The 27,663-nt window shown below is 39.2% G+C and overlaps 1 protein-coding gene and 1 long non-coding RNA gene across 3 annotated transcripts in view; both read left to right on the forward strand.

The window, feature by feature from the left end:
* Positions 1–420: 420 nt before the first annotated feature.
* LOC306800618 lies at positions 421–6,857 on the forward strand. The gene is made up of 3 exons (XR_013773878.1): positions 421–496; positions 3,389–3,507; positions 6,414–6,857. It is a non-coding gene; the product is annotated as an uncharacterized lncRNA (long non-coding RNA).
* Positions 6,858–13,940: 7,083 nt separating this feature from the next.
* The window catches only part of COL15A1 (collagen type XV alpha 1 chain), a 114,370-nt gene continuing 100,647 nt past the window's right edge, over positions 13,941–27,663 (forward strand). Inside the window, exons 1-2 of one of the 2 annotated variants that reach the window (XM_079301982.1) lie at positions 13,941–14,295; positions 14,429–14,511. In XM_079301982.1, coding sequence (XP_079158108.1) covers positions 14,285–14,295; positions 14,429–14,511 — 94 coding nt within the window. In that variant the 5' untranslated portion in view covers positions 13,941–14,284. The remainder of the gene's footprint in view (positions 14,296–14,428; positions 14,512–27,663) is intronic. The other variant, XM_079301981.1, reaches the window with a different exon arrangement.

The raw sequence follows: 27,663 nt of genomic DNA on the forward strand, positions 1-27,663 counted from the left end.
AATCAAAACTTTCAATTATGAGATGGGAGTTGCAGCCAAAGGGTATCAGATTGCAAAATAAGCAATGCAAAGTTTATTTTTGGTAGAGTTAGAACTGCCACAAAATCCTGTATTGTAAATATGTTTTGGGGAATACTCTTTGCTGATGGGAAATTAGACTGAAGAGCACTCCTTCTTTGATTGATGCTTTAGGCATTAGATACAAGTGTTAAAAAACCCCAAAACTTATTCAGATTTATTACTTTGGAATTCCCTCAGGTAAGAAAGAATATAGATTTTCATTCCAGCAATTGATTACTGGTACATTTTCTATGTTATGATTAAAGTGACTAATTTGTTTGCAGGTTCAGATTTTGGAATGTGCCATGGGATTTTGGTTAGAGCAGATTTTCTAAGTTTTTGTGTCACCTTTTGCTTTTCAGATCAGAAACAGCAAATTTTCAAGATTAAACAAGATTGGGGTTCAAATTGTTGCAGCACAAGAGTTTCATGAGAGGTAAGAATTGTTTATAAATCTGACTTATTCTTAAAAACAGCAGCTACAAAACAAAACTGAAAAGCAACCCAACATTCCCTCCTACAAAAACTCAAACCAAACCAAAAACAACAACAACAAAAAACAACAACAACAAACCAACACACAGAGAAAAAAAAATACAGAACTACTGAAGTACTGACAGTGATTTCAATATCATGGAGAGCATCATCCATCCCATCACTCTTAGGATGTCCTGTTAGTGTTAAGGGCCAAAGAATGTAGGAACATATAAATATTGGAATGACAAACTACTCTTACTCTAGACAAGCATTCTCATTAATTCCATACAAGAAGGTTGTAAAAATTATTTTTCCTAAAATGCTAAACATCTTTATGTAGGTACTCCTGGACCTGTTTAAGTCTGGTTTATATTTGACTGAGACAGCCATAACCACACTTTAAAATATTTTAGTTTGAGTGACTGCAGGCACTGCTTATGCTACATTCAAACTATGTGTCAGGGCAGGAATCCTGAGCCAGACATCATCCATAAAGGAAGCTGCATTTCTGGCACAGCCATCTAATGCCACCACCAGCTTCTGTCTCATACTTTCAGCCTTTGACTCCTGTCAACCATTCCCAATGAAATGAGCTTTAAGCAGGAGTGGAACGGCTATGTGGGACTCATTATTTGGATTGATCAATGGAAGAACTAAAGGTGGACGTAGATGAGGCAATCACAACAGCTTGGGGAGGAACAGTCATGGCAAAATAGCTGGATAAGGGAGAAAAAAGGGACTGGTTGTGTGTAAATAGATGTCTGGTCCATCTGTTTTCCTGGCCATGATTTTCTGCCTGGTTGGTGGAGTCGATCTGCGTGGATGAGAGTGTCTGGAGGTTTAGGTGGCAGGAAATGGGCTGGAGGCTGTTAAGTCTGAGCTGGATGCTGGAGAGAGCAGAGGGTGTGTGAGTTGGCTCCTGGAGAGAGCAGGAGGTGGGGCTGGGGATTGGCTGCTGGCAGGACAGCAGGGCTGGAGCAGCTGCCGGGGAGAATTGTTCCCATGTGTGTCCCTGTGTGAGAGGCAGCTGAAAGAGCAGAGGATGGAGGGGACAGCAGCTGGCCAGGCTGCATGTCAGGGTGGGCTTCCATCCCAGTCCCAGGAAGGAGCAGGATGGAGCTCTCTGGGAGTGCTCTGTGCTCTCTCTGTGCTGGCCAGCCAAGTGTGCTCCCATATTGGGAATGTTTCTGTGCCTCTGGGGAGCACTTGCTCAGCCTCACCACAGGCAGGACCTGGGGAAATGGCTCTTCTGCCTCTCTTGGGCTACTTGGTTTGGCATGCCCTGGCAGACATTCATTCTATTAAACCCCCAGAATAGTCACATACATATCCTAACATGCACATTTTTTTAATTCTTTGACACTTTTTCAGCTAGTACCAATGGAGATAGAATTGTGATAAAACAGCACAGATATTTTTGGAGTCAAGGTGGTAACAGGGATAGGAGCATGGATAGCTTTATCTGCAACACAGCCCAGAGACTGTAACCCCCTGATCTTTGCTAGAGCTACTGGTACAGACAGAGGGAAGGTTTCTCATGAGGCCCTTAGAACAATTAATGCCCATCTGTTCATTTAAGGCTTTGACCAACTGTAACATTTTTGTGTCAAAGTGAAGGGAAAGGTTTCAATTAAAAGAGCAGCTTGAATTCTAAAGAACTTGGCAGTACTGCCTTCTCCTCCATATTCGTATGATCAGAAGCTGTGTATCATTGTTGTAAAATTCATTTATCTGAGAACCTAATGCTTTAGTCTATTGAAAAAAATTCTGAGAAAGCACCTTTTTATACATTATACACACATTTGTTACTAAGTGTAAACCTTGTCCACGTCGTTTGATCTGTTTCTACTGCTCTCTCTAATTTTCTTATGTAATTATTTGGTTTATTTTGACTTAATGAATGACTCTTCACCACTATCATCTCCACTATCAGAAATGATAAAGCAAAAGCAGACATCATTGTTTGTACTTAAATCACTTAAATATTGCATTTACTTTTACATAATGTTACTATTTTCTTGTAGTTCTTTCATGTGTTTAGCTCAATTTGTCACCGTTTTGGGTTTTCAGTGTCACATGAAAGGAATGAGCAATTTAAGGGCAGACTAACAAAGGGACAATAAATCCCTGAGAAAATGTTGCTGAGGAGAGGAAGTTCATCTAACACAGTTGCCAAGAATGAGGCAAATGAACATCTGCATTGGATTATACTGCTTCAGGAAAGCTAAAATGAGTCTGTGCTAAAAGAACCTTCTGTTAATCTTACTTGTTTTTTCCATTTCTCCTTTGTTTATACTTTCTTGGATCCAAGGAAACACAAGTTTCTTTATCAGTGCAAACAAGTGCTTGTAAATTCCCTTTTTAATATATGATAATGTAATGGCTGGTTACAAAAATGAAACAATGCAAAACTTCAGGTGTTTTTTGACAGGTCACCTCTGTAAACACAAACTTTGCCTGAAAGATCCCTGTGCTGTGCACAGCCAGGAACCAACTGACTCGGTGCCCTCTCTCCTGCTATTTCTAGCACTTCTAAAGGAAAGAAAATTCCTCAGCAACAGAGCAGAAGCTCTGGGACCAAAACAAAGCCTTGATGGGCATCATAAACCTGCATAGACTGTATCAATTTTGGTTTAGTCACACCTTACTAAATGCACTCAGTTTTAAATTAAAAATTTAACTTTTCCTGCTATTTACATGTTCACTTGTGTACCAAAAATCCAACCAAGCTTTTTTTGTTACTAGTTTATTACCAGCTGTTAAAATTGTCTCAAAGTAAATTTTTAACTGCTCTTGTAAGTTCCCATTTCTAGTCTGGGCATTTCCCACACTGCTGTCATTGCCTTTGGAGGCGTAGCTGGTTCATACATACTGCTCCATTATTTTGGGCAATATTCAAGAAAATGTAGAAGCTGGGCATGGAGGACAGAAGAAGGAAAGTCTGGAAGACTAGCTGTTTGTGGTTGTTAAGTAAGTCTTCTGCTTCTGTTGTTTGCTTTGTTCTCTTCCAAGAAGCGGAATTACAACTAACTCTCATGCTTCATTTTTGGAAAATCCAAAATCTAAGAGCTGCTTCTCCCTGTTTCTCTTACAACTGCTATTCAGAAAATTATTTTCAGCTCTTTGTTTTGAAAATATATCTTTCTTGTTTTGTTTTATTGATTGTTACATATATCACTTTAAAGTGCTGTTTATTTTTCAAAAGATTGAGATTACCTTAGGTCTTGGAAGAGAAAAAGAAATATCTCTTTCTCTCTTGCTGCACAGTGCAGCATCTCACACATGATCCTCTCTGATGTAAAAGTAATGTGCACAAAAATATATTTTGCCCTCTTTGACTTCCTCTCTGCAAAGCATGCAATCAGAAGGCTTTTCCTTTCCTTCTGTTGGTGTTTTTGTGTAACCAGCACACCAAAGAAGTGGGTTTTACATAGTCATTGAGGAAGACTGGGGGTTTGTGGCTGCTCCAGCTGAACAAGGCAGTTAGAGGAAAATCCTGAAAGCCAAGCAGAAGGTCTGTGCACACCCTTCAGGGATGGTGACAACAGAAGGGCTGTCAGCTAGTCTGACTAGACAACAATATGAATGGGTTAGTTTATCCTTATAGGCAAGGAATTAATGTGTGATGTCTTGAGGAGTGAATGAACCACTAACACCCAATTTATAGCAGAGCAGGAGGTGTCACAGTGTGGCAGAAGGATCCCATGGCCATGTGTGCCTCAGGTGTATCTCAGGCCTGTTTCAGGTGTTCTGTTAATTTAGTCCTGTCACATTACACAAGCAGAAACTTGAAGCATGTTCATTTAAAACTGATAGAAACACTGAAAGGGAATGGTAATGATTTTTTTCCCCCCATAGAGCTGACTAGACTTCTAGAAGGGCTTGGGGGATGTGATTATGTGTCTGCTGCAGAGACACTCATGTTGGTGCACTCAGCATTCGCATTACTGGCTCAAGTCCTTAAATTATTTCTATTTGTTCAGCTTTGTTTAATTAACTACTACTGTTTCCTACCCAGATTGGGCTCCCTGGGTTCTGTTATACAGAAAGCTAAAATAATTCTACAAGGCCTGAAAAAAAAAAAAAGAGTGGCTGAAAGGAATGAAATGGGACAGAAACTGGGCTTACAGCTTATGAGAAGATGGAGAGACAGGCAGGGACAGGGAACTGAAAGAAAAACATGTTTATAATTAGGTGATGCAGTGATGGAGTGTGAAAGGTGGGTGAGACCCAGGACTGTGGGAGATTAGTACATGCTTGTCTTCCCTGCTCAGCTGGTTCCTGAAGCAGTGAGGTGCAAACACCAGCAATTCAGAATAGAATTACTGTTCATATAATTGGTGTTTGGGTATTACAGCATTCTCTGTTAGCTAGGGAAAAAATACAGGGTGAGTGAGTTAGCACATACTAATTTGTGTGTTAAGTAAGGAAGAAAACACAGTATTTTGTAGATAAAAGTCATCATAAGTAGAACCAAAAAGCCAGAGAATATTGGCACAGCATTAATTAATTTACTATTGCTAAACAATTTTTTAGAGTTTATGATTTGGGAAGCAAACAATGCATCAGGCAAAATGAATTTGTATCATCAAAATGCAAGCTAAGCTTTCACAGTTGTTTGTTTTTAACCCATGAATGAAATGAAGCTCATCACATCTCAGCAGCAAAGGGAGAAAAGAAAATAAATTTCTAAGCTGATTCACTAACAACGACAGTAATTAGCAGGAGTCTTGATGCATAGGCAAAGCAATTTAGATTTCCTTGGCTAATGTCAGCCAAAATTTATAGAGTATAGCTGTCAAAGCTAGAATTTTCCTATCCCCATAATTGTTCTCATGGCTTTTGTGGGAATGAGTGTCTCCACCACCTTAGGCCAGTGCTCCTACTGCTATGAATGCAGCAGAACTGCACCCAGTGTGTGTTCTGAGCATAGGCAAAGCCATCAGGGCACCAATGCTCTCAGAGAGCTCCTGCAGCACATCAGAGCAGCTCTGGACACAGTGTGGTAGATAAATGTACTCTCATTTATCCAAGCATGTATTAGGGACTGCATCATTCACCTGGCTAAAGCACAGTACCACTTTGTCACTGGTAATTTCTTCTTCTTAATCTGTGATTAAACCCTTGGACAATGAAATTTCGTTTCAAGAGGTAGTAGGTGAAAATAACCTTTAAGTTTGGTGGTGATAGCTTAGAGCCTGTTTTGACAGAGATCTTTAGGAGTGATGAACATCATTACATGAAGCACTGCACAGGGATGTAGCCAGGCTTCTCTGCTCCCTAGTCTCTCCCTGCTACCCTTCCCAACCCTGTTGTTACCAGTTTATTGCTGGGAGTTTTTGAATAAGGAATACCTCTAGTCATAAACCTTGTCTGTGTGGATACCTCTGGCAGTTTTGAACAATCCTTGCTGCTGTGTCAGAAATCATCTGTCTGTTTGACTTGTGGAAGAGGGTCTCTTTTTACTTTTGAGCAGTTTCGTGTAAATCATTGTGTGGGTGTGTTTGTGTGCCAAATACCTCTTCCTAAAAAAAGAAACAATGAAAAAAAAGTCAGACTCACAACATGATGTGAATCATGTTGTCACTCAAAGCTTATTTTGCCCACATCATGTTTTTTAAGATCTATAAATAACTGCATTTTAAATTTTGGTAAAAGAGTCAAACACATGTGTGGGTAATGTGTTTATTTCTGTCTGGTAAGTGTGGGTGGTAGCTATCCTGTGACAGTCACAGCATAAACACACTTTCTGTCCTGCTGGCATTGTGTGTTTCCTTCTTGTGGTGCTTAAATGCCCAGATTTTCTCCCTTCATGAACAACCTCACTTCCTGTGGGCAAGCTCCAGTTTTAACCTCTGCTGCCTTCTCTTCAACAGGCATTCCAGAGGTCTCACACAGGAAGGGATCAGGAGAAGAAAAATCTCCATTGGTAAAGGCAGGGTTGGTAATATGGAAGGCAGAATTTATTGTATTTTGAGAAGAGAGGGAGAACAGTTCACAAAATGACGTGAAAATAATCTGCCACATGGAATGCATTTTCCAAAAATACATGGATGAAGCAGAAACAGACATACTCAGATAAAAGAATGAATTCTTCTGTAAAATTTGATGCCAGACTAAAGTGGGCATATACTGTCCTTAAAGTTCTTTGACAGATTAATATCTCTGTACATAGCACTATTTTTGTAGAAAAAATAATTCCATTCTCTAAACTGAAAAGTGAAACTTAAGACATAAAAATTGGCATTTTTATTTAAATTGTGCTTTGCTTTGAGCATTTTTAATGGCCCTTTAGTATTAAGAATGGACTTTCTAAACATTAAAAAACATCATTTACCAACAGAATGATTTAAAGTTTTTTTGAAAACGTTTTGATATTGTCTGCTTTTGAGTGTTAGTTCTTCCAATCCTTACATAAATGTAATCCTTACAAATTTCTTCCAATTTTAAGCTGGTTAACACGATGACAGCTGAGCTATTGGATAAGGGTGATTTGAAGAGGGAAGAGAAATGTCATCCAAAGATCTTTGTGACACTGCCATGCTGTGCTGGCAAATAAAGCTGCCTCCCTGTAACATGGAGCCTTGCCACTTTGAAAGTGGAGTTTTGTGTTCATCAGAAATATGTTTTCTAGATACAGGTATGAATAGATCATCCTGCCAGCAAATGTAGCCATTGTATTGAGAGCACCACGACAGTGGCCTTGACTGGCATTTTGCCACTGACAGCTGGTGAGAACTGCACCTGCAAAACTTCATGAGACCAGAGACTTCTGTTCTGACACATCTATTATTTGGACATTTCATCTCAGTAGGTGATGGAATTTTTTTTGTATAGATCCTCGTTTAAATCTACCACTTATTTACACTTAATATCTTGTTTTCATCTTTTATGTCATGGATTTTGCTTACAATTCCTAAAAAGTCCTAAATTCAAAGCAAATTTATAGTAGGTTAGAGGAAGAAGCAGTAGTCAGCAAAAATATAATATTCCCTCCAGTAAAGAACTCCAGATGTTGAGAACTTGCTCTAAGTCCTTGTTCCCATGGCTAACACCAGAGTGAAACCACCAAGACTAGAACCCAGAGGGACAGTGAAAGGATGAGCATAACATCAGAAAAGGGTTAGAAACTAAGAAAATTGTGTGTGTTCAATTTTCAATGGTATTGTTGCAAGCACTGCATCTTTTCCTGCATATTAGTACTCTAGCTACTTTATTTTTCATTCTTTTTCTGCAATAATTAGATGAAGAATAATGGTGAAGCTTCAATTTAGACTGTTAAATATTCCATTATGTTAACAATCCCAAAAGCACAGGTGGTTGAGGGGAGAAGGGATCTGTGAAGGAGTTGGTTCCTTCAGTCCCATCACTCTCTTTGTGGTTCACTGACCCAGATGTTAAATAGCTCCAGTCCCAAAACCAACCCTGAGGGATGTTGCTTGTCACTGGTCTCCACCTGGACACTGAACCACTGACCACAGCTCTTTGAGTGTGACCATCCAGACAATTCCTCATCCACTGATCCGTCAAATCCACGTCTCTCCAGTTTAGAGACTTGGACATCATGCAGGACAGGGTCACAAGTACAGCAGATGGCATCAGTTACTCTTCATTTATTCTGTCCTTGTTGTTGTGATGACTTGCAAAGAAGAAATTTGGGGAAATAATCTAATGTGATTGAATACTTGACACTTGCATCACCTTGTGGTTGGCTTAAAAAATAGGATTTTACTTTTCTGAAAACCTTACTTTATATAAACCTGTGGGAAAGAGGTTTCTCCCAGTGTAGAAGAGCAGGCTTTTTGCAGGTTTATCTCAGGGCAGTGTAAAAAGTAATCACTAGGGTCATTCATTGAGTCAAGTTCTATAAGCATTTTGACAAGGAAAATATTTTAGCCCAGTTAGCTTGCACAGAAGGGGAGAGAGATTCTGGGGAAGGTTTTAATTTCTGTGCCCTGTGACTGGCCATGTGCGCATGTGTGTGGAGGAGAAAATATTTCTTCAGCTCAGCTGCACATGGAGACAGACAGCAAAAGTGCTGCATATAATTCTTTCTGGGTTTATTCATGTAAAAGGAATGTGTGACATTTAGTCTGAATGGAGCCTTTCAGTGCAATGCATGTACTTAATATGGTTAAGACTTATTTTTTTCAAATATGCTTTAAAACTATGTACCCTTCTGCTCATGATAAATTAATTTAGTATACTAATAGGATCAGTGTTGCCATGTACATGAGTTTAAATTACAAGCAGAACATCTATTTATGCTTGGTTTTACAGTTGTCCCACATGCTCTATTGAATAATTGCAATTGCTTGTACAGTTTCTAAACACTGACTTAGTGTGTCATGCCAGCACCATAAACTTCACCAGAAACAGTTCTGCCATTTCTGGAAATGGTAATTTTGGTGAGTATGAAATAATTGATTAATAGTTTCAATGCTTTTTGTTTTAGAACACAAACTGAAAAACAGATAGAGGCATATTGACACTTGCAAATGCCACCAGAAGTACTGAAATATAATTTTTCACAGCATAAACTGCTTGAAATATTTGAGTATTGCACAAGTCATGCTTTGCCTATAGGTTTCATGGATGCTTGCTTATAATAGAAGTATCACAGAGTTTTGCCTCTTCTTGTCATGCTGCCTAGCAAAAAACTGAGTCAGAGTTTGTAGAGGAGAAATATATATGCTTAAACATTTATTCTTGGTGTGTTTGCTACCTAGTGTCAGGTAACATACCAACACTTCCCTTTCCTTCTGCTTCCTAACTGGCTCCAGTCATCTTAGCTTTGCCCTCACCTCTTTCCCAGCTTGTTATCCCAGGCTTTTCACTCAGTCTTACTCTCCTTTTCTCTCTGTATTTTTCATCCACTTTCTTACTCACCTGTGTGCCCAGCAGACTTTGTCTCTTCACTTTCAAAAATCATCTCCCAATGTCAGTATTGATGGGAGATTCCTTTCTAAGATTTCCATTGCAAACTTCAGGTCCCTGATTCCTCTTTGCCTTCTTTGACAATCAGCCCCAGCTATGTGAAAGATTTCACATTTTTTTCAGTATTGAGAGGGAGAGATAGAATAGGCAGAAAATCAAATTAATCGAAATGAAGTACTAAAGAGCCAGAAAATACCAGAATTCTTTTGATGTGTGATCTTAACTTGTACCCATCTGTAGGGTTTACTACAGCCCTGTCTTCAGGTACATAAATGTACAATCTTATTCCTTCATAAGTATATACTAAAATATGCATTTATAGATATTTTTTCCTAAGGTGCTTTGTTTAAAGGACAAAAATGCAGAAAAACAGATACTGAATCATCTCTTATGCTTCTGAAAGTGTATTACCAAACCACTGTGAAATTAGTTGTTTAGCAGCTGATCATATTCAAAACCAAAATGGCATTCAGAGTTTCTGGATAAATTGATACACCCTGCAGCAATCCATCACCTAAATGAGCACTCAGAATGATTGGCTTTTCAGGAAGCCAAGGCACAAGAAATGAGTCTGTGAGTGAACAGCTGTTTAAAAGAAAGCAAATGTCAGGAATATACAGGCAGCTCTTGTAGTAGAGATTTGTCACCACTGAAATTCTACACACATTGTGCTGCCTTCCTTATCATAGAACCACAGAGTGGTTGGAAGGAACTTTAAAGGTCATCTCATCCCCAGCCATGGGCAGAGACAACTCTCAGAGCTTCATCCAACCTCATCTTGAACACTTGCAGGGATGGGGCATCCACAGCTTCTCTGGGCAACCTGTGCCAGTGCCTCACTGCCCTCACAGTAAACACACTCTTTCCAAAATCTAAATTTACTCTCTGTCAGTGTGAAGCTGTTCCTCCTTGTCCTTTAGTCATTAAGGACAGAGGCTACAGGTCATTAAATGCACTTGTAGCCTCTCCCCAGCTTTCTTGTGGGATTGAGGGTGGGCAGCTGTGTGAGTGCCATGCAGTGAACTTTGCTGATGAGGGTTTTTTAAATAAGGATAGGACAGATTGTAAAGAATTCCAAATGAATCTCCTAAGAGGGAATAACTGGAGAATTTAATGGTAGATTACATTAATTTCTACCATTTCCTATAAATTTATTCAGAGGGAGGACAGATGCCAATTACACATAAAAATACCTCTTAGGCATGAATTATTGAGCTTATGAGAGTTCCATGAAGGTGTCATCTTGGCTGCAGTCAAGAAAGCACCTCAGTTCTCTCCCTCACCATAAAAAGGACAGAGTACACTTCCATGTCACTCAAGAAATCTTGGGATTACCTGCATGCAGTTATAATTCTCCTGATTCCACCAGAGATCAAAAATTATGTCCTAGAACACACAAATTGTGAGAAAGGCTGAAAAGACAACTAGAAATGTGGAATGATTGCAATACAAGAAACAACCAAGTATGTTCACACTTAGTACAGAAAGAGGACAAGTGGAAAGATTATATAAAAGAGGCTTCTTAAGCCACAAAGGGCATAGAGAAAAGAGATTGGGCGTTGATTTGGTGAACCCTATTCAGAACAAGAACTCAGAGATATCTAAGAACATCATCAGGACCTAAGCTGAAAACAAAGAAGCAGAGACTTCTTTATGAAATACATAATTGAGCTGTGGACCTCCTTGACAGAGGATATGATAAATGCCAACTATTTGTATATGCTCAGGAGAAGTCCAAGCAAAGGATAAATCTTTTATTCTTTTCTGATGCAGTTCTTAACTCAATCATACCTTGGTCCAGCCTTGGACCTTGGCCCTTGGTTGGCTTCTCAAAAACTAACTTTGCACAGCAATATTCCTGTGAGTCTTATATCCTACAACTATGGAGGATAGAAATGTGCAGCTAAGAAATTTGTGTTGCAGTCAACAGGAAAGAAAAAAACACCCTCTGATGAGAAGCATAACAACAGCCAGACTAACTCAGTGAATGGATTAGAACTGCAGCAGCAGAATTGTGGCCTGACATTTGGAGCCTTAAGGAGTGTAATCAGTTGACAGAGCTAGGGGAAGTAAACAAAACTTCTGCCTGGAAAATGGAGATTTTGAACAAGAAAGAAAACTCCAGTTTAGTTGCAGACAGCTGGACACAGTAGTGAAGAAAAGCACAGATGTCCTAATTCAAAGGAGAAGTGCTGTGTTTGAAATAGAAGAGACAAATAGCAAGGTTAAAACTGAGTGGATGTGTACAAATGTCACTGCCCTTGTGGGGAGCAAGAAATACATGGATAGATGGATAGAGCAGACAGAGAGAGCCTGCACTTCAGTAGCTCTTGGGTCTACAAATGAGTACTAGAAACTCAGGAAATCCCAATGGCCTACAGGAGTGGGTGTAATAAACTGTCTGTATTTAAGGATTCCTCCACAGGCATCCATACAAAACTAATGGACTGCAGAGGTCAAGAACGTGCTCTGTCTTGTTTTCCTTCATCCAATATTGGATTAAAACGTTGAACATTGGCCAGACATCCATGCTAAAATGTCCAGAGGAAACTAAAGGCACTGTAAGCAGTATGTCATGTAGATCATCTGCATGAATAGCACATTGCTTCCTTCATTTCTATGGGTTTCTAAATTTGGAGGAAAGATCTATCCAATCATGAAGTCTTTAATGTGTATACTGTAAAAAAAAATTCATCACAAATTTTATAAATCTGGAGGCTGCCTGTACATTTGTCTCTTATATGTGTTAGTCTGCTGTAAGATACCGAAGCAGACATATGTTTTTTTCATATATACTGGATAAAATCTCTATTGCAACAGGAGGGATTATGCAGTAAGCCACTGACATTTTGTGGATAAAGAGACAGAAAGTTCCTTCTTTCCTGTCAAAGGAAGGAACTGAGTTAAAAAATAGTTTAGCAGGACTAATAATGGTTCTTGGTAGCTATTGCTAAATATCAAACCTGAAAAAAAAAAGGCGAAGTGAGCCAGGCTGTATATAAATACATTTTCCATGAATGCTTAAAAACTCAGTATTTTCTCTTAGGATAACATACATCTAGTATACAAGATAAAAGCATCAAATCAATGGGTTTTGTATATGATTTCAGCAAGCGTTACAAACACTGTTCCTGTAGACAGTGTGGTTGGTGGTACCAATGGAGAAATTTCAGGGAGCAAAAAAGGAAAGAGATGGCAGCCTCAAGTAGAAAAAGTGAATGATTAAAGCATTTCTCAGCCTTGATAATACTATGGGACTGAAAATGATGACCCTTGGTCCTCTGAAGAAGATAAAACTGTGTGTATTTATAGTAAGACACTTGATTAATAGATAATTTGATCTCTTTGTTCCTTGTCCTTATGGAGAAGGTGAATAGCAAATAATACTGCTCTGTCTTAGTTGAAAATATACCTGGGGAGACCTGTGGTTTCTATCCAAAAAGGAGAGTCTGGGGTGGAATTCTAGATTTTAAAGCCCTAACCTCTGTATTTCCCAGTTTAATAAAATGTAAATAGATAAACTAGCATTTAAAAAAAAAAAGGTCCCAAAACTGCTTAACAAAAAGTCACTAAAAGAACCTCACCAAAAAGCGAACTAAACACCACCACCACCCCCAAACTCAAGTATTCTATTCACAGCAATATGACATTTTTCCTAATTTTTTTTATTAATTGGGATAGTTCTTTCATTACTGCAAGAAATTTTTGCTCCTGTCTGTCTTCCACTTCCCATCCTAGGTAAATTAATTTTTAGTTTTGACTCTCCTAAAGAGATCTTCAGTAGTTTTCAGCCTAGATCTACCAAAAACCCACTGGTCTCTTTCCATATGCAAGGCTTGGAAAGTTTTCTCCTGCTCCAGTCAAAAAGTGACAATTACAGCCCTTGTTAAATTTCATGGCTTAAAAATTGTCTGATTAATTTCAAGCATATCCTTGCAGCATTTCTTCCTTGGGCATGTACCAGCTTTGAAGAACTACAAGTGGAAAGAAATGCTTTTCATTGAGTTAGGAGGGAGGAGTGAAATAACACTTTTAATGGAAACTTTTAGAAATTTCAGCTTAGTTTAGTTTCAGCTACAGGATCTCTGCAGCAGACACGTATAGTGTAGCTGCTGAGGTAGAGACACACTCCCAAACTACATGCAGGGTGTAAATCTCTGTGAACATGAGTGTTAAACCTAGAGAGCTTGTCAGAGGAAAGGGTGTGCTTCAGAATGTCTCTGTAGGTGACAAAATCTGTCAGACAGTGCAGGTGTGTGAATGCCAGGCATTTCCTGCCATTTAGCTGCTGCTCTGTCCTGCTCACACCTTCACACTTGCTTCTGATAAAGTTTGGCTGAAAGGGCAGGAGAAATGTCCATTCCACGTAAGAATTGGCATCAGTGCCTGTGTAGGGCTGATGGAAGGATGTCGGAGGTGGTGTTTTATCGGGCAAGTGGAGGCTGTGAGCAGGAGGGGAAGCTGGAGAGGCTGTGCCTGTCAGGGGACACAGCAGTGAAGGACAAGGCTGGATGGTGACAGCGCTGGGATGCTGCACAGCTCTGAGGGGTGTCCAGCCATAAACACAGTAGGAAGTTTTCGGCAGTGGTCTGACAGGAAAGTCTACCCGGAGTCAGATTTCAGAGCTGGAGCAGTGAATTGCAGTGAGTCACACAGAGAGCCTGAGTGCTGCCTTTGTTCCACTTGTGTCTGAACGTTGGAGGAGAAACAGCAGGCTCCAGTTTTTATTAATTTCTTCTTTTCATAAGCACAAAACTCATGTGCACTGCACTTTTTCCTAGCTTAAGTTCTTCCAACTGACTTGCAGAAAATGCTCTCATGGTAAGAACTCTTGCTTCTAAATTTCACTTTTTATTTTTTTCCTTCATGTGTTTCTGTGTTACACTCTTTGGTCTCACTCTCCCACACCCCCCCCACCTTTTTTTTTTTTTTTTTTTTGGCACACCTGCTCCAGGCATGCCTGGTGGACCTGGGACTTGTCGCTACTGCTCTTTGGCTTGTCAATCCATGCTGGTGCAGCAGCTCAGATCATAGAAGGTAAGGCTTCTCAAAGCATGCTTATAAATTGAGAGTAAGTGTGAATTTTAAATTTTGCTTTCCTAATATGGAAAGAGACTCTACTGTTTCAGATCTTCATTTTCTCTGCTGCTTACTGTTCATCATTTCATACAGGAAAGCTGCTGTGAGTTAGAAGCTTAAATTCCCATTCATTCTGGATGAGGGTAAATAAATACATTGGTTCTCCAGCTCTAAGGCAGCATATCAATCCTGCTTTCTCATTATATCTTCAGAGTGTGATAATTAACAGAAAGTACTTTAAAGAAATTCAGAATACTGAATGTTTTTACAATTAGGATAGATATATGTGTCACTGCGGGAATATTAGGAATGTGTCAGGCATGGTGTGAGTGCAAAGGCATGGATGTGTTGCTTGTTCCAGTGCATAGAGATTTCTCCTGGTAAGAGTCTGAACAAATTAAGAGTTTCTGTACTCTCGAGTTAAATGCTTAGTTTTACCAGTCCAATCTTCACGGACTTTCAGTGAAAAGTCTTTTTGTCATTTCAGATCATACGTTCTTGTAACACAGCCAAATTCCTCAGCATCTCTGGAAGGCATAGCCTTACATTTAACTAGTGAGAGAGAACACTGATTTAAATGTTTACATGTAATTTTGAGAAAAGTGAAAAAGCTTCAGATATTACTTTGCCATTAGGAACAGTGATATTTACACCAAAAATCTTTTTTAACTCTCTTACAAAAATAGTTGTACTTTGTTAGGTAAATGACTTCTAGAGAACTGTGTGATAGGAACATTAGAAAGTATTGATGGGAAGTAGATACCACACATGAAGACTTTAATGTTACTCAGATTGGTTTTTGCCTTTTTAATTGACACTGTCATAGATCACTGACACTTTGGCATCTGAAAGCCAAAGCTCCAGATAGTTATTTTAGTAGAAGAAAAAGCCACAGATTAGTTATCACTAAAAAATTCTATAGGTACATCTGAGAAACACGTGATGCTATATATTACATGAAATTAATTAAGGAAACAAACTGAAACCAACTCTTAGAATTAAGAAATGTATATCTGAGTGGTGACTGATAAATTGTCTATCCACTGGAGGCAGATGTGGTGCATCAGGTGAAAATGTTTTCCTTGAACTGATGAATGACAGTGCAGGTGAGAGGTCTGAATGGGAGAGAACCAAACTTTGGCACACATAAGTTAATGAACAGAAGTGTAATAAAGTGACAAAAACTGCAAATATTTATTTGACACTCAACTTCTTTTTTGGTGGATCTATGCTTGTTTCTATTACTTGAAGACCTATTTTTTTTTTTTTTTTTAAGTATCCCACCTGTGAAAGTCAGATCAGATGCAGGAAAGATAATCCCTGTTGTTTCTGGACAGTTTCTTCCAGTGCAGAATTTTGGTGTTGCTGTAAGAACTCCTAATCTTACCATGAATGAAGATCAAGTGAGTTATGGAAGTGTCCTAAGAGCACTGGAGACTTGGAGACTGCTCTGAGATTATGTTCCTTCATGATTGTCTTGCCCTAATATTCCCTACTCATTTATCTGTTAATATTTCTGAAATCAGGTATTGAATACCAGAGACAGGAATAATATTCCTTTCCTCTGTAGCTGCAAATACATGACTAATACAAATTCTATCTGTAACTGAAGAGAAGAGTTTCATACTTTAAATCTTCCAGTCTAACTATTGGAGAAATAAGCTCATTTTCCTTTCTCACAGTTTTAGCTGTAGAATGCACAGAAATAAACTGTGTATTTAAGATGGAAATGTTTGGAGGCACAGAGAGATGAATTGTCCCTCTGGTATTCAGGCCTTTTGCTGCTAAACATGTGCTTTATCCAGTGTCCTTTTGGTCACTGTCTCCTTCTAGGTTTCTGCTTTCCAGGATTCCCCAGCCCAGTGAACAGTGCTGCACTGCTTTTCTGAGCCTAGCTCTACTCTATCTACCCATAGCACAGATTTGTATCCCTAAATTTGTTTGAATGAAAGAGAAACTGTGAATGAGACAATGTGGTTTTAGAGGACCAGTGCAGGTGCCTTCTGTTGTACCATTGTGCTGGCTACATGCAAAAAGGAAAAATACCTTGAGATGTTCTTGGGTTGGTTAAATAATGGCAAGAAAATTGTTCAGGGATTGAGCTACTGGGGAAGGGGTAACTTGTCTTTTACAAATCTGAAAACAAAGACATGACCCTCAGAGTTTAGAAAAGAAAAAATTGTCCTCTTTGCCTTCACCATCTTTGTCTTCTTGTTTTCCCCAGGGGAGCACTGAATTGTGGAGCAGGGTTGGGGGTGCAGAATAAAAGCCTCAGCAGATGTCCAGCAGAGGGCTTGAGCTCTTTTATGACTTTGGGAGAGATACTAGAAAGTCTAGTTAGAAAGTTTTAATCAGTTTCCCATCAGGAACAATGTTTTGACCCAGTCTTGTTTCTCTTGAGGAAATTGTCTGGTTATGATTATTTTCTATTCAGAGAAAGGGGAGGGAAAAAAAGAATGATGGGGAGTTGTAGGGGGAAAATTCAGAAGACAGTCTTTTAAGTTGTTCAAGGATTTCTGGGCTCTAGTTTAACTTGTTAGTAAACCTGTGAGACATTGGATCTTTTCTCTTAGTAGAAGTGCTGCTTTCATTTCCAAGTCCTAGAATGTCTGGCTATTGCTTTCATGAGAAAGTATATAAAAACTTATATTTAAGGTATTGAACTCCTAGTTGCAAAACAAATATCTAAAATTTTTAAATATTCAATTCAGAACTTAAATATTCAGCTGCATGGTCTACAAATTATGGGATTTGTTCATTATTTCAACAAAACTTTTAAGAAATAATGTGACCTTGCTTCAGAGTGAAGCTGAACAGGATTTCTGAAATCTCAGCAATTTCTGTGAGTTGGAATGGTGAATTTTGCTATCTCTGTTGAAAGGTTTTAGTCCATTACACTGCAGCTAGCAAAATGTGCAAATAGATAAGGAATAAAATGCTTTCCTCCTCTTCACCCAAATGTACTGTCATTTGAACCATGGAGAGTTTTTGCAGTTTTTCTCTTGTGTTCACAAAAATTATGCAAGTATAGTACCCTATTCTTCTTGGGCTTGTGTATCTTAATAAATTACTTCATCACTTGCTTTTTTCAATTAAAGCTTGTACCTATCTAATTATCTAATTAAGCATGTATTTATCTGTTCATAAAAGCATGGTCTGCCTTATCTGGCACTGCCTTACAGTGCATGTACTTGGCCCTTAATTAGGCCTGATAATGCATCTCAACTTACACTGATTACCCTGGCTGCTTTTAACATGTTTTGCTTCTTCAACAACAAATTTAGTGGACAGAAGGTACCCAGAGCACAGCCCTGAACATGCTGGCACCCAAACTGTGGACAGACCTAAAGTTAGAAAATCTCAATGCTAGTCGTGCTGAAGTCTGAGTGACAGACTCCTTCCTATGACTTGCTCTAGCTTCTTGCAGAAGTCACATTTATTCTTCTATCCTATCTAGGCAGTTATCAGTGTTTCTCAGTTCCTTACAGTCAAATCAGTGTCTGCATTTAAAAAAAAAATATAGAAAAAAAAATGTTTAAATGTGTGTGGTTCTGCAGTTTACGTTGTGTTTATGAACGCTAAAAGAAGCTTTGCAAATTTCTCTTTGACATCTGGGTTTTATTATTAGCCAAGCTGAACAGCTCTTTCTTGGCCTAAGTAACATGCTTAGCAATAGTTTACATAAAGTAAATATTTGTCTCTTTCATTGGCCCTCTGTACACAGAAAGGCTGTCATTAGGCTGTTGACATAAACTTTGCACTCCTGACCTGCTGAGTTTAATGGAGGAATCCTGAGTTATTGACTTCCATTGGCTGATGATCAGCTGGTGTGATTCCTACAAGCAGCAAACCGGAACTTCTCTTCACACTGAACTGACATAAGGAGTGTCAACAAACTTGTCCATACACCTAAAATCTTTTTCCCACCAAGCAATTACTGTATGTGCTCTGAGTGTCAAATGTGTGCAGTCACACGTGTGAGAGGGATGGCTCAGCCATCCTCAGTTCACAATTACAGTGATAACAAAGCAGAGTCCTCCTTAAAGAGAACTCAGATGGCACTGCAATCCTCCTGTACCAGACTGAGCATTTGGACATCATCAAGCTGCAATTGAGTCTAAATTGAATGAGCCACTGGGATCCTTCAGGCACGTCTTCAAGCTGCCACCAGCTGTTGTGCTGTTTTTAATGTGGAGCCGAGCCTGATTTCATAGCTGATAAAAGGCCTTTCTATGCAAAACATAGTAATTTGCAACAGAAGATCATTTGGTTTCAGTTGGGGTCATCTCTTCCAGTAGCTGAAGAGATTGATAACACCAGTAGAGCAAACCTGACTTAGAAAATTTGTTCCATTCTGTCACTTTTCTAAACAGATTCCTTTTTCTGTGTAACACTCTCTACATGTTAATTCTCTTGGACAATAAACTACATGCTTCCTAAGCCACTCTACCAAGCAACAGAAGATGGTTTTTAGCTTTTTCTTTGAGGCCTCAGAAGAGGAAACCAGCTGGGATGGATATAGTGTTATAATGACTGTCTTCATTTCCTCTCTGGAGGCGTCCTTGGGCACACTGGAAGTCTGGAGTAAGCAGTTGTTTCCATGGTCTTGAATAGAATTCAAAATTACATTTGTGCTTGCATTTGCCACTTGCATTTGGATTTGAAGGATCATTTCAATAAATGAGCATCAGGAGGAATGATTTGACAGCATTACTTATGTTTGGTGTTTTCAAAGGGTTCCAAAGAATATAATTCTAACACATTAATTATGAGATCAAATGCTTGTTTTGGAGGCTCCCTGTCCCTTTGGCTGTGATTTCTTCCCCTTTCCTCTGCAGTGTTAGCCATGGATCAGTTTGGTTTTTCTTGTAATGGTATCTCACATTTGACCAAATTAATGCAGTAGCTTTGCCAATTTATGCAAGCATGCCTTGGCTAGAAAGACAGTAAATTTTACATTTTACTGAAATCTGATTGCTTTATTTAGGCTGTCATTAAAGGTAACTATTTAAGAGAGTAGTCTATTTATCATCATTAATTTTAAGTACTCAAACAATCTTTTCCCATTTGGCCAACCCACATGATTAAAGCAAGTTCATAAAACAACAAAATAAACCAACAATTTAGACTGTGGTTAATTCTTTTCATGAGACCTTCTTATCTCTAGCCACTCCTGCTCCCAAACCTAAAAATTCACAGATGTTGCAGAGTCAAATGCAGGTAGAATTTTCCCAAAGAATGACTGAAATGAGCAAACCTCAGTTTTGATGTATTTTCATATAAGCAGTGTGAAATAGCAGATGTATTGTTCAGGATACTTTCTGGTCAGAAAGCCTTGGGAAAAGCAACTGGTAGAGCTGAATGAGTCCTGAAAAAGAACTGCAGTATTTTAAATCATTTGTAACTGTCTTACAGTTCAGTCTGAGAGGAACTGGGGTCTGTACCAAGTTTTGCTGAAGGGTTTTGAGAAGAAGCAGGGTTTTCTGGAGACACTCAAGTGTGTTTTATTCCAAACATTCAATGGCTGGAAGCCTGAATCTGGTAGCAGTGATTCAGCAATGAAATTTGAATATGTACTGCCCCATCACTCATGTCTTTTGCTTCATCTTTAGTGCAGAAGACAAAATATTAACAAACAGGGCTTCAGCCAGTTTGTTCCATATTTGGGAACCATTTGGGTCTTATGACTCTGGGTCTACCTCCTCTGCTGCCACTGAACCCTTTTCTTGCTGTGAAGAATTACTGCAGTAACTCCTCAGGTAGGGTTAGCTTCCAGTCCTGTTAGTGACATATCTCCCTCTGAACTGTGGAATCAAAGTTCCATACACAGTCATGATGTCTGGCTCTGCTTCTTTGGAAAGCTGAATATAGCTTTGGATTTTCTCTGTACTTTTTTGGTGGTTGGTGACTAAGAGTGCATTGCAGCACCTGTCATTACTCATTGCATTTTATAATCACTGGCCTTCTTACACCTAACATAACTCAAGGAGAACAGAACCCACCTAGGAATAATTTTAATTTTATGCTGCCTGCTAAAGAGTAAGTTGATGACTCTTGAGAGAACAGTGCTCCAAGACATGTTTCAAAATTTCCTATAAGCTGTGGATACTTTGAACAGGCTGTAACTGGGGTTTGCTGAAAAACAGTTTCAAAACATAAACCTGTGTGACATCCAAGCTCTGTTTCGTCTCTGGTGATATTTCACATAAGTAAACTCAAACAGTAAAATGAAACATATGAGAGTTGGGAACAGGGTCAGGTAGCATGGCAGAAACATAGAGACACTGAGAGTATGGGAATGAGCTCAGGAAAGTCAAAACCCATTTGGAATTAAATTACCAAAGGAAGAGAAGAGCAACAAGAAAGGCTTCTACAAGTACACCAGCAGCAGAAAGAAGATTAGAGAAAATGTGGATCTGCTGCAAAATTAAATGGGGCAACAAATCTGGTGATGGGGCATGGACAAAGCCCAGGTACTCAATGCCTTCTTTGCCTCATTTTTACTGTAAGATTTCCCTCCAGGAAACTGAGCCCTTGAGCTCACTGGGAGAGTCTGAAGGTGTGAATAGTCCTCTATTGAGGCAGACTGAGAGAAGGGACATTGAAACCAATTACATATCTGCAAATTCACAGGACCTCATGAGACACATCCCTGCAGGCTCCTCAAACTGGCTGATACCGAGATAGAACTTTGGAATACAAGATTGTAGTGACCAGAAGAAGATTCTATGGATGGAAAGAAACCCAATGTCACTCCTATTTCCAAGAAGAGCAAGGAGCAGCACCTGGGGATTTGCAGGCTGAGCAGTTGACCTTAATTCTTGGGAAGGTGTGGGAACACATAATTATGGAGGCCATTCAATAACCAGCTCAGTATGTGACTGAACCCAGAACATCTCAGGTAGAATCTGGCCCCATAATCAAGAGTGATCTCATCATAAATTTTACTGCTTGAGCTGTGAGCCATGTTCATGGGAAAAATAGACAATACAAAGAGCAGATCTGTTTGGGGTTTGTTTGGGGTTTGAGAAGAACTGTGTAGCTTTTCTAAATTTATTATTTTCTCTTCTTTGGCTGTACAAAGAAACAGAATCAGGTGACAGTATGTATCAAGCCATTTCCTTCCCACCATTATGCAAATACACTGTATCATAGTATGTTTGATGTCTTCATTTGATAACTAACAGCTGTCAGCATACACTGCAGGTACAACATTTCTTGAAACATATTATTTTAGGGTTACTGCTGCTTGTCCCTGTGTTTCTTTCTTTCCCACATAAAACTTCTGTCATTTTGCATGAGAAGGTAAAACTTCAGGTGTAAAAAGACTGTTGTGGATAATTGAAACAAGTGTGCTGGTAGCTTGAGTAATTAGGCATTAATGTGTACATGGTGGTCTACAAAGCAAACTGAGGGGAAAATTATGCAAAACTTAAGGCTTTTCTAGGAACCCTCTCATATTTGGAATTCCTAACACCAAAACATCCATTGATCAGGAATCCTTCTTGCCAGTGCAGTGGCTGCCTCACAGAGGGAGGTGTGAGGGAGCAGTGTCTGCCCACAGTAAGGGTTTTTATTTCTGCCATCCCGCTTTGGTTAGCTACAGACTAACTCAATGCACTGCGCCACTCCTGTGAATGTGATGCTTTTTTATTCTCAGAGGGCCAGAGCCTTAGCTTTTCTTAGTCTTCAACTTTCCAAGGGCTGTTCCAGTTCCATCTGTTTCAGCACTGTGCCAAGCCAGCACAGCCCTTGACTTGGTAAGGCAGAGCCACTGGTCTGCAATGAATGCTCCACAGTAGTGCTGCCACTTCCCGGTGCTGGTGGGTATGGTACACATGACTCAAACCCTTTCATGCTTTTCCCAGCAGAAAAAACAAGCAAACATTTCATCCTGCTCAGGCTAGCCATGAATGTGGTTTAACACACGTGGTTTGAGTTTTTAAAGTTTCTGTCTTTAGTCTCTTTCACATGCGATTACAGGAAAGGTATAAGACAGGGTTTGAAAGTTTTCTCAGCTGAAAAAAATCTGGCTCTTGATCAAAATAACCTAATAGTTATTGTAGTGAAATGGTATTAATGTAAAAACACTTATCTGAAAGAGTTTTAGTTTTTAGTTTTCTATAAAATATGTCATATTAGTGTATAGCTCCATCTGTTTTGACCAATCAACACTTGACTCAAAGTCCTGCTTATGGTGGCCTTATACTATAATCAAGGCTTTGATTCTACATGTGTATTTCTTGTTGGAGTTTTTTTTTTTTTTTTTTGTATGTTGGGTTTTCAGGGAGAGTTTTGGGAGTGTAGGTTTTGGGGTTTTTTCTGATAATTATAGTGAAACTTATATCTATCATGAGATGCAAATCTGACAAATGAGTACCACATGGCAACTTCCTAGTCCAGAGATATGATGAGTGGAGAATTGGGGGTGCTCAGTGCAAGTGTAAACATTCATAAAATTTCAAGGATTCTTTCTCAGTGGAAAAATAAACCACTGGTGACCTCAAGTATTGTAGCTCCTTTTTCACATCTCTCTTACAGAATTTTAAAAGACAGAATGGAATTGTGGCAACTCTGTTACTGCTTTGCCCACATGAGCTTTGACTTGTTCAACAAAGAAGTTTTCATTTAAAAAAGAAGTGGGGATAAAACTGCTGCTCCAACTAGGAGTTAATGCAGACACCCCCAAGTATTTACAGTGTGAGTGTTACATGAATACTTGCTTACAAGCCCTCTGATATACTGAAGCTACTCCTATCTTAAGTGTCCTATTCCAAGACATACTGTTTCCAAATACACTGCAAAATTTCCATAGAGCATTCAAATGAAGCTATTGTGTCAATTAGCTTCTCTACAGTTAGCAGAACAAAACTTCATATAAATACATTGTTTAGTACAAATGACTAAAACAAATATGGGGAAAGTGTACAAGACTATCTACCTGAATACCTTGTTTTGTCCTCTGTTCTGTGTGTAATTACAATTGAAGTATTTTGGAAATGTTAACTATCTCCGTGTGATATGTTTATCTGATATGAACAGAAGGTTTTCCTGTGTCTGAACACTCAGCTCTGCTGTTTCTTCATGGATAAATCTCTAAACCTAGATCAGTGCAAGACAAACAATGCAAACTGAAGTAATGAAGGAAAATTCATGTGGAGCAGTCTGTTAGGATGACACCATCATCAAAGTGGTTGACAGGTAGTGTTCATTTCATTACTGAGGAAGCTGTGACAGCTGTATGCCTCCAACTCCTTTCAGCCTTTCCACTTTTGATTCACATTATGTAGGAGAAGCAAACTTTGTATTTTGAAACCAGAAGAGACAGAACAACACTCAGCACTTGTCTCCACATCCTCTTGCATCTGCACAAGGATCAGAGAGGAGCTTGGTCATGATGCCTGCATCTCTCCTGAAGTGCAATGGATCAGTTTGAAGTGCTTCTGATGGGTCTCTACCTCTGTAATGGTCATGAAACAAAGACCTGTCAACTGCCAGTTTGCTTAAAATACATCTCAGAAGCTGTAGGGAAAGCCTGAAGATTGAGGATCACATTCAGGTTATCTGCAGATTTCCCAAACTGAACATGTCTTGCTGCAGTTTAGAAACTTAAGAGATTCTTCATCTGAAGATGAAATTTCTGTTAAGCAGCTAGAATAGCCTGAAGTGCACAGTAATTTTTTTACATCCTCTCTCTCTCTCTTTTTACTGGTATATCACCATTTTCTCAGTTGTTCCTGTTCAATATTCTATTATTGTTGACTTGTAGATCCTAGGTGTCTCTTTTAACAACTTCAGCCACCCTATATCTCAAGAAGTTTCCACTCCTGGGTGAGGTGGTGATGTGGTCCTCATCATCACTATCTGAAGGGTGGTAGAGACAACAGAGGCACCTTCTGTCTTCTTAGAGAATAAAACAGAGCAAAAGAATAAGTAACAGCCAAAAGGTGCAACAAAGGAAATTTTGATGGAGCAAATGGGGATAAAAATCTTCACCATGTCAGCATTTAAATTCTGGAAAAAAGTTGTTGAGAGGGTTTGTGGAATGTCCATTCTTACAAGTATTCTAAACTTGACTAAATAGTGCTCTTGGCAGCATTATTCTTCAGGACAGCCCTGCATTGAGCAGCAGATTGGATTGGATTACTTTTGCAAGACTCTCATAAACTTTTTGCTGTTGGTTTTTGAAATGGGAACTTAAAATTGAGCTTTAGGTAATTAATTTGTTTCTGAGCCTCATTCTCAGTGATGTGATCAAAGAAAAGGGCAGTCAAAGATGAGGAAAGTGAATATAGTTAATACTAAGAGACCTGGATTGTGCTTGGCTGTCTTACTGCCTTGCTGTTTTAAGCCTTGTTAGAATAATCAGAGACCTGATAAGCTGTTAATACTAATATCCATTATCCACATGGAATCAAACTACCCTTTTCCACTTCATATGCTTGTCTAAAGATAGGTCAAAGGATATATCCTTTCCATTTTCCATTTTTCACATTTTTCCTTTTTTCCCCTCTTCTATTTTCCCTTTCCTTTTACCCTTTATCCATTTTTATTTCTTCATTTCCCTCTTTATTCTCCCTTTCAATTTCCACTTCTGCTTCTCATTTTGTTTTGTTTTGAAGTTCTGAGAATGCTTTTGGGAAAACAATCTTGGAGAAGAAACAGGAATATGTTCCTGTAACCTTATGATTTCTCAGCTTTCCTCATGGTCCCACTATCATGAGGCTCTTTAAACAATGGTCCTCACTGTCCAAGAGAGTGGAGGTGAAAGGTTTTTGAAATTCAAGTGCTCTCTGATCCTTCAGGGGCTCGTGGTCAGGCAGGCTACACTGACCACAACCTCTGTGGTCCATCCTCCTCTGCAGCTGTTTGCTCCCAGTCTCAGAAGGGCCCTGTCACAGTGGCTGCAGCCACAGACCCCAGCTGCTTGGCACAGAGGCAGGCTGCACCTCTGCATTAATAAAAGAAACCTGGTATTGTTGTGACTGTCATGGCATTTACCCCTGAATTGTCCTTCTACTAAAGCACAAGATTAACTCTCAGTATAAAAAGGCAAGTCTCTGATTTCTAGAAGTACTTCTCAAACCAAAACACACATGAGCATGGATACATGTCTAAAGACAGAAAATTAAAAGTTGCTATATTAACTGTGTGACTAGCAAGATCAATATAATATATAGGGTCAATTGCATTTTTTTTTTTATGTCCTGCAGTACAGAAGAGTATGGAGGAGAATTTCCTCTCTGCCTAACTCCAAGACATAATTTGTTACCTGGAGTTAGTTATTTTAAACAACTATCCTATTCTATCTGATAGGCTTGCCTCAAATAAAAAAATAAAAATAAATTCAGATCCCCAGAAGATTGCCCTAAATGGGACAGTCATAGAATATCAGTGATTCTGTGGGCTAAAATGTAATTTATTGTTCTGATTCTGTGTTATTCCTGCTATGTGCATGTCACAGAAAATAGACAGCATTCTAATTTAGGGTAATCACTGAAAATTATGAAAGGTTTCTACCTGCAATATTAATGGCTATTTTAAACTGAAAACCAACAATGAATCCTTACTAAAACTGGTACTTTATTCAGCTCCTAAAAGCTAATCTCAGCCCTCAGTAGGATCAAGGCTTGAATAAACAAAAAAGAGTATGCAGCAAGATCAAGAAAACAAACACACATTTCTTCTCTTAGAGGCCAAATATTCATAAAATGTAGTAAAACCTAGCACAGTTGTACTATCACTGTCTATACTGCTTTCTCCTGATTTTAACTCAGAAACAAATACAAGTGTACTTCTCTAATGGAAATCATTCTGCTGGAAGAGACTTGGGCCTGGATTAGTTGTGATATAAATCAATATTAAATTCTTATGTGTATTTCTCATTATGTAAAGTTTTACAGACATGTGACCTTGCAAAGAATTAGTTGGCAGAATTCTGTCTTTGAAGACTACAAATCACTGGACATAAAAATTCTTTGTGTTTTCTTATTAATCTGATTACACATTATGTGTTTCTCTAGGTACAAGAAAGTTTTGACACTTTATTACATGAGTATTTTTTTTCATTTATAGTTTTTCTTCATTTTGAAGCCATGTCATGAATATATACATGCTCTTAATATGTGCTTAGGAAGATGTTACTGCAGTTTTCATTTTCTTGATAGCAGGTGTAGACTGTCAGAGAGCACCAAAGGCTGGCTGCTCTGCAGTGGTCAGGAGCAGGAAGCCAAACATCTGAGCAAGTGACCCCACCAGCACTCCCACAGAAAGAAAGCAAAATGACCAGAGTGTGTTTGTTGATGGCAGCCAAGTTCAGCCAAGAGTCTGTATCATTGCACAAGTCCACAGGGATGGGGAAGCCAGAAAGTCAAGCCAGGAATACAAGTTTTGGGGTAAAGCTCTGGTCTGAGTCAGCAGGACTCATGGACATGGGCTAGCCAGCTGCAACATAACACAGGCATGGACCAAAGGCAAGATCCTCAGTTTAAAGGCAGCTGCCAAAAGTGGGAGTGAAGGAAAGCCCTGCTGTGGCTTCTTGGAACTGTTTTTACAGGGAATGCCAAACACATGAGACCCACACTGTCACAGAGCAATGAAGTTTCTGTCCCTACTCTGGAAGTGAACCTCTTTGTTACTGAGTTGTCTTCAGACTTTAACATATAGTGGAGAGCACTGTCTTGATTTCCTGTCTGGGCACAGAATTAAAAAGGTCCTCCTGGCTTTTACTATGGCTGGAGTGGTTTCATACTGGATGGTGTCTAAAATTATCTCAGAGAGAATGGTAATTGCAGTGCATGATCTTCTGATCCAGACTTTCACTTCAGGATGTTGCATTATTACTAATCTGTGCCCATTAGATGCCTTTGTTGCAGAGAAGCCATTGGTGCCAGCAGCAATTCCTGTCAGATAGAAATGGCAGAATGGTGTGAGCCTAAGCCCCAACAGATGGTCCTGTGGGATATCCCTGAAGCACACTGAACACTGTACTGTTTGATCTTTTCTCTTCTGGGGTATGGAGGAAGATTTGAGAGGGTTTGGGGTGAGGGGCACAGCCCCACAGTAGCACAGGAATTGTGTGATTTGGATATGGAAAAGCTTAGAGGTGTC

This window comes from Erithacus rubecula (genome assembly GCF_903797595.1).
Source record: "Erithacus rubecula genome assembly, chromosome: 3".
NCBI classification, from domain to species: domain Eukaryota; kingdom Metazoa; phylum Chordata; class Aves; order Passeriformes; family Muscicapidae; genus Erithacus; species Erithacus rubecula.